At 51.3% G+C, this 11,727-nt stretch overlaps 1 protein-coding gene and 1 long non-coding RNA gene across 2 annotated transcripts; both read right to left on the reverse strand.

Moving 5' to 3' along the window:
* Positions 1–420: 420 nt before the first annotated feature.
* LOC131898328 (uncharacterized) lies at positions 421–1,759 on the reverse strand. Its single transcript, XR_009375899.1, has 2 exons — positions 1,636–1,759; positions 421–536 (listed from the first exon to the last, which is right to left on the reverse strand). It is a non-coding gene; the product is annotated as an uncharacterized LOC131898328 (long non-coding RNA).
* A 38-nt stretch (positions 1,760–1,797) lies between these two features.
* Morn3 (MORN repeat containing 3) lies at positions 1,798–11,360 on the reverse strand. Its single transcript, XM_059249765.1, has 5 exons — positions 10,971–11,360; positions 5,055–5,212; positions 3,464–3,623; positions 2,067–2,251; positions 1,798–1,875 (listed from the first exon to the last, which is right to left on the reverse strand). Exons 1-5 carry the CDS (start codon positions 11,113–11,115, stop codon positions 1,798–1,800), a joined length of 726 nt encoding a protein of 241 aa, XP_059105748.1. The 5' UTR covers positions 11,116–11,360.
* Between the last annotated feature and the right edge of the window lie 367 nt (positions 11,361–11,727).

Consider the following 11,727-nt stretch of genomic DNA (forward strand, 5'->3'; position numbering starts at 1 on the left):
TGTCTCAAGGCTGCACGGGATGTCCCATCATAGGGAGTGGGCTCCAAAAAGCCCCCTCGTGCACCAGGGATGGATTCTGATTCTACTGTCTGATGTGTTTCTGATTCTACTGTCAGTGCCCCCTTCCCCCCACAACCCATCCCCCCCAAGCAGATCAGGCTGCACAATTGTCTCGCCATGCAGAGGGCCTAGTCAAGTCCCATGCTGAGAGCTTTACGGGCAGACGTTGAGCTGAATCACTCCTTTGTAGTGTGTTCGATGTAGCATGTTGAGCGGGGCATAGTGGTACAGGAGGCAGAAGCAGGCAGATCTCTGTGAGTTCTAGGCCAGCCTGGTCTACATAAGTAAATTCCAGGACAGCCAGAGCTACATAGTGAGACCCTATCTCAAAAAAAAAAAAGACAAAATAAAGCCAGGCGGTGGTGGCAAACACCTTTAATCCCAACACTCAGGAGGCAGAGGCAAGGAGATCTCTATGAGTTCGAGTGATCTACAGAGTGAGTTCCAGGACAGCCAGGCTGTTACTCAGAGAAACCCTGTCTCGAAAAAACAAACAAACAAAAAAAAGCATAGTATGTTTAGCAACATCCCTGCCCTCAGATTCCAGTAGCATTCTTCTCTGTCCACCATGACAACCAGGAGTGTCTTCAAGCATAACCAAATGTCCCCAAGGAGCCGGGCGAGAGCAAGACTCCTAGGTGGTTTCAAACTCCTGTCTCACAATGCTGCCCCTGCTGAGTGTGTAGCCCAGGCTAGCCTCAAACTCAGAGATTCACCTGCCTCTGCTTCCAAGTATGTGTATGTAGGGCACGGGCCAGGAGTACGCAAGTATCCTGCGTCCTCCTGGCTTTTAATCCTCAAGATTCCTGTCTTAGGCTAAGGAGGTGGGGACCTGCTTTAATCTCCAATCTTGGTGACCAGTGTGACAGAGAGCAGCCTCACTCTCCTCTCTGGGCTAGCTCAGAGGTGGCAGAGCTGAAGCCACTTCCTTGCTCCACTGCCTCGAATCCTCAACTCCTACACACACACACACACACACACACACACACACACACACACACACACACACAGTGTGTCCGTGTCGGGGGGGGGGGGGCCCACACAGTTAGTGAGGCTGCCTCTCTTCTCCTCCCTCAGGTTCCTCCCACCCCTGCTCAAGCCATAGGTCCTTCCTTTGGAGCAAGGCCACCAGGTCCTTCTTTATTTTCGTGCACTCTGCTGTAAGATCATAGGGCAAAGGCTTGAAACAAGCGGGTCCCCAAGGCCAGCCAGGGATTAGCAATACCCCACCTCCATTGGCAAAGAATGCCCTAGTGTCTGGAGGAGTGGGTGCCCACTGAGGGAGCCAAGGGCGTGCCCAGAGTCGCCGCTTGCTCCTCCTGCAGGAGCTGCACCGGTCTGAGCAGTTTGGTGACAAGGGCTGGCGCATCTCCTGAGCCTTGATGTGCTCGCTCTCTCTACAGGCGACGGCGCTAGAACTAGTATTGGAAACACAGTCACCGACACCCTCTCCCTGAAGCCCCACGATCACCCCAGACAAGGCCCCATAAAGAGTTGCGTCCGTGCAGGCCGAGGGCCCCCAGCCTTAAGAGTCTTGAAAAGGGACAGACCCCCTGACTTCAGCTCAGTGCCCACCTCAGGAGGCTGAGATTGCAACTCAGGAGATCTGGGCAGGCCTGGAGTGCTCTTCTAGCAACATGAGTTTCAAAGAGGAGGAGGAGGAGTAAGTGATACCAGCATTGTTCAGGGACCCAGGGCTGCCTCGAGATGGCAGAAAAGATGTCTTCTCACCCGGCATCAGGTATCTTCTTCCTCTGGGTTCATCAGAGCAGCTATGGCTTCCCTCAGCACACCATCTGGGTCTTGAACCTCCACCTGGATGGCAGCAGGGGGAGGGGATTGGTCGGTTGGTTGAAGGAGCATGGAAGGCCCCAGGATACCTTGCTAGAGATGCTCTGCTTGGAAACAAAACCCCATCTATAGTCCCTGGACGTGTGGGGCTGCGGAGGCTGGTTTTTTTTTTTTGTTTTTTTTTTTTTTGTCTCTCTGGCTTCAGGACCACCCACCTTAGGGATGGGGAACTGGGTGGGCTTCGGGGCCTCATCACGGCCAAAGTCAATCATGGTGCCACACTTGGCCACGTCGTCCACCCAGAAGCCTTCAAACAGCTGCCCACGGTCCAGGTGAAAGAAACGCCCATGCCCGTTCTTCATGCCTCTCTCCCAGCTGCCCTCGTACCGGTTTCCATTCTCTAGAGAAAGGACAGGAAAGCATGGGTGCTGGGTGCAGGGAAGCAGCCAGGACTATCAGGCTGGGCCACATCAGTCCTAGCTGCTGACTGGGGTGTGACAGAGAGTCATTAGGCACTAGACAGTGGGTGTAGTGTCCAGCCTGACACCATCATCAACGGCGTTTAACCTCAGTCACTTCAAGAGATTTATGTTTTTGTTGTTGGAGACAGAATCTGGCGCGCATGCGCACACTCAGCACATCCTCTGCCTCTGAGGCTATGGCTCTAAGCTCCGATTTGTGGTTTTTGTTGTTGCTTTTATTTTGTTTTGTTTTGTTCGGCAGCGCTGGGGGCTTTGACCATGCTAGGTAAGTGCTCTACACCCCCAAGCCTTGGCCTGAAACTCCATATGTAGACTAGGAATTTGGAGTTCCACCTGTGTCTGCCTCCCAAGTCCTGGGATGAAAATCACGTGAGTTTTATCTTTTTAGACAGCCTTTTGCGACCTGGCTAGCAGAGGCTGGCCTCCAAGTCGAGGCAATGCTGCTGATCCCAGGTGTTAGGGAACCATGCTCATCTTCCATTTTTATTTCCTTGAGTGTGTTGGTGCATCATAGTGCATTTGTAACACACATGCAAGAGGTGAGAGGCAGCCCTGGGGAACGGTTCTCGCCTCTCACCTCGTGGGGTCCAAGATCAGACTCGGGTCAGGTCCCTGTGGAAGTGCCCTTAACTCACTGAACCATCTCACAGGCCCCTCCCATTTATAAAAATTTTAATCACAAAATGTTAACCATAAGGAAACTGAATCACAGCTCAGTAAATTGCCCAGGGTTCCAGAGCTAGCACCGGCTCACGCCAGGATCTGAAGTCATGCAGGCTTGCCCAGAGTCCAGGCCGTGAGAAATGAAGCGCCTAGAACGTTTGCTCTGCTTCAGCAAGTGCTCACTGAACGCAGGTTATGCACAGTGGAACCTCACTGAAGGCAGGCTTTGCTAAGGAGTCTAGGGCCGACAAGACAGACTGACCGCCGAAGCCCTCCCAACTGACCCAGGGCCTCAGCTTAGTTGGATCTCATTGGAAGTTGGAATATCACTTTCTCAGGGCCAACAAGACTAGAGTTATGTATGGGAATCTGGCTGGTGGGGCAGGGAGTCTGGGGCCAGCTCTTTCCGGGACGGGGCGGGGCCAAGAGGCGTTGGGGGCGTGGTTTCGTGGGGGCGGGGCACTCACTCAGCCGCAACATGCCCTCCCCTTCAGGCTTGTCCTTCTGCCACTGGCCCTCGTAGATGTTGCCATCGGGGTAGTACATGCGTCCCCACCCGCTGCGCTGGTTGCCACACCACTCACCCTCGTAATAGTCCTTGGATCCGAAAAACTGGATCCCATAGCCCTGAAAGCAGGAAGATGTCCCACCATTTGCTGGGTTACCCAAGTCTCACACCTGAGCGTCCTCCTACACGTAGCCAGGCATTCAAGCAGAGGTGAAAGAATTCTAGAACTCTAGCTGCGTGTTTCGATCCATCCCGTGCACCGCCTTCCTACAGCCTACATCGGTTTTCTCTCTTCTGTAGTCCCCTTATCTCTGGCCCCACTTCCGTACACCCTCCATACAGCCACCAAGAGGATATTTTATAGTCCATAGGATCTCCCATCCAACTCGGATTGCAACATTCAGTGACCCCCTCAGCTGTCTACTTAGAAACATAAATGTGACATTTGAAGACCAACCGCAGGAAATCGGGGCCTGTTGGAGATCACACTCAAGGTGCCTGGGTTAAGTAGCCTAAGTCTGTCGCTCAAAAACCTCAATGCCACTTCACGATTCTCTTCCCTTCCCAGGGCAGACAAGACCTGCTGCTGGACATCTTTGTTATTTCTTCTTACCCTTGGACACGTCTACCTGGCTAGCTCCCTGCTTCTTTGGGTATGACCACCTGCCCTGTATTTTCTAGGCTAAATGACGCCATCTCCCAGCCCCAGGGAAACCACATAAAATGCAAAGCGTTTAAGCTGAGTCTTCCCACTAGGAGCAAAGAACATGAAATCCTGGGCTCTGAAACTTGGTTAAACTTGTCCGTTAATTAGTAAAACGGAATACCAGGTGATAAACTGTTAACAAGAGTCAGCTCATGTACCACGTAGAGCAACTGCCCAATAGCAACATTGTTATAATTATCAGGCTCCATGGCGAACATCCATCCACGTTTTCAGAGTGAATGTATCTGCAGTAGTATGGACATTTGTGGACGGAGGCTTCCCCGCTCGTTAGCTTCTACCTCCTTCCTCCTCTCTTGCCCCATGGCCAAGGGCGTGAACCCTGCTCTTGCTCCGTTTTCGACCCCCTCCCTCTCCAGTCATGGTCTCTCTATGTAGCCCAGGCTGGCCTCCAACTCACTATCCTCCTGCCTCCACGTTCAGAATGCCCAGAGTGCCGGCCTTCACCTGACCCAATTAGACCCTGCTTCCTAACCTTCCATCTGACTTAGACCAACAGTAGGATTCTCAGAATGGGGTACCAGGGAGAAGAAAGCCCGGAAATGAGGGGGAAGAGGGTGGAGGCGCCTTTGCCTGCTGCCTCCTAGTAGCCATAGAGTTTTTAAAGGGTTCCTCCCTGGGGCCCCCACATCTCTTGCTTCCTGTTTTCTTGGTTTTGTTTTGAGAAGCAATACAATTTCCCCACCCCTTCCTTCTCGCACCCACCAAACCACTGGTCCTCCTGGCTCTAGGTCCACCTCCCACCTTCTCCCTACACACACACACACACACACACACACACACACACACACACACACACACACACGGCATGCTGGGAACTACTCACCGACTTCTTATCGCCTTTCCACCAGCCCGAGTACACCCTCCTGTACTTCCCCGTCTCTGGGTCAGGACTGCTGAGGGTGCCATAGCCATCTCGCTTCCCAAACTTCCAGTCCCCTTCATAGATAGCGCCACTCTTCTTCCAGACCTGTGTTCCTTTCCCTGGTGACACACGGATAGGCCAACACTGTAGACCGTGGCCACCCGGAGGCTGAAGGCCATACGCTGGTACAGACCTCAGGGGACTTCTGCCCTGAACAGTTTCTTCAGAGCTGGAATAGGGTCTGTACCTCATCGTTTGACTGTAAGCGTGAGGACGAAAGGAAAGTTCCATAGCTAAAAACTGTGATTCTCCTGCTCACGGCCTAACAGCCAGACTGTGATGGCAAACCTCGAGTAGAGATGAGGCTGAGGCAGGAGGATGATGAGCTCCAGGCCAGCCAGGGCAACTTCTAGAGACTGCTTCAAAATAAAGAAAAAAGAGACCGGGAAATGGTGTGAGATCATAAGTTCGATTCCCAGCAGTGAAACAAATAAAGAAAAAAGAAATCCTGTTGTCTACAACGTGGGTGAACATGAACGACGTTAAAATGAGTGAAATAGCCAGGTGGTTGTGGCGCACGCCTTTAATCCCAGCCCTCAGGGGAAAGAAGCAGGTGGATCTCTGAGCTGAAAGCCAGCCTAGTCTGCAGAGTGAATTCCAGGACAGCCAGGGCTACACAGAAAAACCCTGTCTTGGGGTTCGGGGGGTCAGGGGAGGACAGCGAAATAAACCAGACTCAGAAAGACAAATACCAAGGGATGTCACTTTTATGTGGACTCTCAAGAAGTCAAACTCATAGAAATAGAGAATAGAATGATGGGTACCAGGAGCTGGGAGGAGAGAAGAAGGGGGATGTGGGTCAAAGGCTATACACTTTCAACATAAGGTGTCTGCGTTTTGGAGGACCAATGTAACAGCATTGTGATTAAGTTAGTAACTAAATCAGGCTGGAGAGATGGTCCAGCCAAGCAGGATGGATGACGTGAGTTTGATCTCCAGCACCCACAGTGGAAGGAAAGGACTGACTTCCAAAAGTTTCTCATGTGCCATCTACACACATGCTGTGGCAATGCTTGTCCTTATCTATACACATCATACATGCCTGGATTTATGCTGTGCTGGCACTCGAACCCAGGGCCTTGTGCATGTCAGAGAAGTGATTTACCAACTGGCGGCTACATCTTTAACCCCATAGTATGAATTTTTTTTCTTTTGGTTTTTTTTTGAGACAGGGTTTCTCTGTGTAGTTTTAGTGCCTGTCCTGGATCTCGCTCTGTAGACCAGGCTGGCCTCGAACTCATAGAGATCTGCCTGGCTCTGCCTCCCGAGTGCTGGGATTAAAGGTGAGCGCCGCCACCGCCCGGCTGATATTATGGATTTCTGAGACAGGATCTTATCCTGTTTCCCAGGCTGTCTTGAACTCATGATCCTCCTGTCTATGCTTCTCAAGGGTTTGGATTACAGCTAATGCTACTATCCCTGGCCATAATCAGTCTGATTCCAATGAATAAATCTAAGGAATGAATGAGTGAATGAATGAATGGATGAGTCTCCACGAAGGAAAGCTTTGTAAGCAAGCATCCATGTCAAGTCTGCACGCAGCATTCCTCAACTCCCCGGCTCGCCCCTTAGCAGGCTGGAATTTTCTGTCCACTTCTCATTCCCTAAACAAACGTACATCAAAAGCTGCCGGCGGGCCCCAGAGTGGGGCTGGGAAAGGTGGTCTGGATGCTTAGTCAGGGTTTCTGAAGGGTGACCAACCACCAGAACAGTGAAAGTGAGATGCCTCCCAGTAGGGGTGAGGACATGAAGAAAAATGTCCTTGACATACACCCCTCTGGAAATGGTTTTTGACTATGAAGAAAACGCTTAGAGGAAGTTGTTGGTCCTATATGGTGACACCTGGAGTCAAGTATCACCCACTGTCCCTGGCGTTTTCTCCACCATCTTCTGGCCACAGCCTCCAGACTGAATAAGAGAGCACATGACCTGACCTAGGCCTCAGCCAATCTGAGTCTTTTCCTTGGATTTTTTTTGGGAGGGGGACAGGGTGGAGACAGGGTTTCTCTGTGTAGCCCTGGCTGTCCTGGAACTCCCTCTGTAGCTCAGGCTGGCCTTGAACTCAGAGATCCGCCTGCCTCTGCCTCCCGAGTGCTGGGTTTTTCTTGGATTTTTATGGGATCCAGTGCAGGGCTTCACCTGTGCCAGGCAAACTGTCTATCACCGTTAGCCAGTTAGCTATTTGACACACACTAGAGTCACTTCTGAAGAGGGAAAAAATGTCTCCATCAGATTGGACCTGTCAACAAGCCTGCAGCATTTTCTTGATTGATGATTGGTGTGGGAAGGCCCAGCTCGCTGTGGATGATGTCACCCCTGGGTTAGTGATCCTGGGTGCCGGAAAAAAAAAAAAAGTCAGGCTTGGGTGGGGATGGCTGGAGAGATGGCTCCATGGTTGGGAACTCTGGCTGTTCTTACAGAGCATCAGGGTTCAGTTCCCAGCACCCTTGGCTTACAGTTCTCCATAGACATGAACATGGTGCACATACATGCATGCATACATATATACAGACAGACAAAACACTTACACACATAAAATAAATCTAAAAAGAGAAAGAAGGCTGGGTTAGTGAGCCACCAAGAGCAAGCCAGTCAGCAGCACTCCTCCGTGGCCTCTGCATCAGCTCCTGCCTCTAGATTCCTGCCTTGAATTCCTGTCCTGACTTTTTTTTTTTTGTTGTGGACTGTAATGTGGAAGTGGAAGTGGAAATAAACATTATGTTGCTTTTGTCCGAGGTGTTTTATCACAACAATAGAACCCTAAGACAACCACTGAGCTACTTTCTTAGCCCTTGGATTTTAAGGGGTTTTTTTTGGTTTTTTTCAAGACAGGGTTTCTCTGTGTAGTTTTGCACCTTTCCTGGAACTCACTTTGTAGACCAAGCTGGCCTTGAACTCACAGAGATCCGCCTGCCTCTGCCTCCCAAGTGCTGAGATTAAAGGATTTTAAGTTATTATTTTTAAAGATTTGTTTTTATTTATGTGACTGTGTGCATATGCCATGTGACTGTAGTACCTACAGGGGCCATTAGAGGGCGATATCACCCCCGGGGAGGTGAAGTTACAGGTGACTGTGAGCCACTGGATGTGGGTGCTGGGAACTGAACTCAGGTTCTCATATTTTCCTTTTTTTTGTTTGTTTTGTTGTTATTTTTGAGACATGGTCACACTGTGTATCCCCGGCTAGCCTAAAACTTGCTAGGTAGACCAGGCTGTCCTACAACTCGCAGATCTCCCTGCCTCTGCTTCCTGCGTGCTCGGCTTAAAGCTATGCACCACCACGACCGGTGAACAGTATTTGCTCTTAACTACTGAGCTATCTCCGGGGCCCAACCCTTGAGTTTTTAGATCTAGAGCAGGTAGGGCTTTCGGTCCTATCTCAGTGGTAGAGCCCTTGCCTGACAATATTTGAAATATTGTGAAATAAAATATTCACATTGCGAGATAAAAGTTTGATCTAGGTTATTCCTGACAAGGGCGGACTCACCCTTCATCCAGCACGTGTTTGGCACACACAGCGTTGACTAGCCTGTTCCTTCTTTTCAACCACGTTTGTCCTGGAATCAGGAAAGCCAAAGCTGGGGGCTAGAGGGATGGCTCAGTGGTTAAGGGCACTTGCTGCCTTTGCAGAGGACCTAGGTTCTGTTCCCAGCATGCACTTGGCAGGCACTCACAACCACCTGTCACTCCAGTTCCAGTGGGATCTAATGCCCTCTTCTGATCTCCATGGGCACCAGGCACTCACATGGCATATATATATATATATATATATATATATATATATATATATATATATATACACACACACACACACACACACACACACACACACACACATCAAGGCAAAACACTCATCACATTAAATTAAATAAATCTTAAAAAAAAAAAAAAAAAAAAAAGACAAGGCTCAAGCCGGGCGGTGGTGGCGCATGCCTTTAATCCCAGCACTCGGGAGGCAGAGGCAGGTGGATCTCTGAGTTCGAGGCCAGCCTGGGCTACAGAGTGAGTTCCAGGAAAGGCGCAAAGCTACACAGAGAAACCCTGTCTCGAAAAACCAAAAAAAAAAAAAAAAAAAAAAGACAAGGCTCACAGTGGTCCATGAGGCATAATATACTTGCTGGGTAGTTAGCTGTACAGGCACCTGAGTGTCTGTCTGTCTGTCTGTCTCTCTCCTTTCCTCCCTTCCTCCCTTTCCATCCCTCTTTGGTTTGTTTATTCCATTTTTGAGACCGGGCTTCAGTAAGCAGCCCCAGCTGGCCTGGAACTTTCGATATAGACCAGCCTGGCCTTGAATTCACAGAGATCAACCTGCCTCTGCCTCTGCCTGAGTGTTGAGAGTAAAAGTATGAGCCGCCACAGCTAGCTCTGTTTCTTCCTTCCTTTCTTTTTTTTTTAACTACATTTTGTTTTGAGATAAGGTCTCTGGTATGGCTCAGGCTGGCCTTGAACTCACTATATAGCTGAAGCTGGACTTGAACTCGTGATCTTCCTGCATTGTCTTCCAAGCACTTGGGACTACAGGAATGCACCATCACACCTGCCCCCGCCCCCCATCCCCACCACTTTGTTTTGTTTGAGAGAGGGTCATAGCCCAGCCTCGATCTTCCTACCTCAGCCTCCTGAGCCCATAACTGGAAGAGTAAAACCACACCCAGTCCCGGCCCACTTTCTCCCATCACCCTCTCTGCTCTAGCTATACTGACTTCGAACACTTGAAGCTCAGAGTATGGTAATGACTACCTCAAGCCTGTGGCTGGTAGAGCGGGGATTCTAACAGCGCAGGCTCATGGATTCTAGTGTAGACAACCCAGGAGGGTAAGAGAAGAGGGCAGTGAAGTCTGGAACGCAAGCCTGGAGTGACAGACAATGTCAAGTCTTTTAATAAAGCTCCCCCTTCCCCCTCTCCCCTCCCCCACTTCCCCATCAGGATTTGCAGTGTATTACCAAAACCCCTTCGCCCCCTGCTGGTCAGGCCTGAGCCCAGGCACACAGGAGTCATCACGGAGGCCCAGTTACTTCGTGAGGTCACACTGGTCCCACCAGTGTCCTGAGGCCCAGACCCTGTGCTGCACCTTCGGTAGAGCATCGAGGCTGAGGCTGAAGCCCAGAACCCCTACTGCAAGCCGAGCTCTTATCGTGTTGACCTTTGCTCGGGTCAACCAGCCCCAGGCTCAGCCAGCCGATCAGAAGGCAGGGAGGGACCCAGCTCCGTTCCCCACAGCCCCAAGTTGGGCTGGTTTCTGAAGACCCTTATATCATTGTCCCTAGACCCTTGCTCGGCTGTAGTTGTGGCTGAGATGGGAAGGCCCCTTGCTGGTCCTGGTCAACATTCACACCCTAAGGAGGCGTGGAAACGGCACCACATGTCCCTAATGAACTCGGTACACTGCTTTCCGTTTGGGTTTTGTTGTTTGTTTGTTTGAGACAGGGTTTCTTTGTGTAGCCCTGGCTGTCCTGGAACTCACTCTGTAGACCAGGCTGGCCTCCTGGAACTCACTCTGTAGACCAGGCTGGCCTCCTGGAACTCACTCTGTAGACCAGGCTGGCCTCCTGGAACTCACTCTGTAGACCAGGCTGGCCTCCTGGAACTCACTTTGTAGACCATGCTGGCCTCCTGGAACTTTGTTAACCAGGCTGGCCTCCTGGAACTCACTCTGTAGACCAGGCTGGCCTTGAACTCACAAAGATCCACCCGATTCTGCCTCCCAAGTGCTGGGATTAAAGGCATGGGCCACCACCACCTGGTTGTTTTGTTTTGCATTGCTCACCCACTCTGACCCCACACTGACCTCTGACCCCTTGAGATTCCCGACTCACCATGTTTTAAGTTGTCCTTCCATTCGCCCACATAGTGGTCGCCATTCACAGCATATACTTGGTGCCTCAGCCCGTTCTTCTGGGCTTTCCAGTCCCACCCTTTCCACAGGGGCTCTGATTTTCTTGGACACTTGGTGACCGGCATGTCGGCTGCTTCTGTGGTGACGGAGGGTGCTGGTGAGAGGTAGGAACATCAGGGGCTCAGCGTATCCCGTGTATCTCTGGGATCCTGGGGCTTCCTGGGGAGGTGCCTGCCTGCGGTCCAGTAGGGCAGGTCATGTGTGGTCTGAGTCCCCAGGGCAGGTGAGCAGCCCTCAGTGGGGATCCTGCTGTGCTGTACTGACCCAGGGCAGCCCCCCCACCTTGCATTCTCCTGGGGCCCTTCTGTGGGGATGTGATGGCACAATCCCTTGGGAACCCAGGGAGACCAATAGGAACCCAGGGTTTGTGATGATGTCAGGGAGAAGCTGCCCCTGGAAAGAATGATGCTCACACACTTCATGACTAGACGGACCAATCAGAAGGGGTTTTGGTGGAAGAGGAGCCCAGTAGGAAGCATCAGATGGTGGCAAGTGCTGGGACCACTCCAGGAGAGTCAGAGGGTATCAGGCAGACGGGTACCTTCTGCACACCCTGCAGGAACATCCCTGGTCCGGCACCTGCACTGCTACCCGCTTTGGCCCTACTTACCTGGTCGGTGGGACAGATGGTGGAGCTCGGGGTTGCCTTTCAGCTGGGACAAACCTACAAATTAAAG

Source organism: Peromyscus eremicus, chromosome 23 (assembly GCF_949786415.1).
Source record: "Peromyscus eremicus chromosome 23, PerEre_H2_v1, whole genome shotgun sequence".
Lineage (NCBI taxonomy): Eukaryota > Metazoa > Chordata > Mammalia > Rodentia > Cricetidae > Peromyscus > Peromyscus eremicus.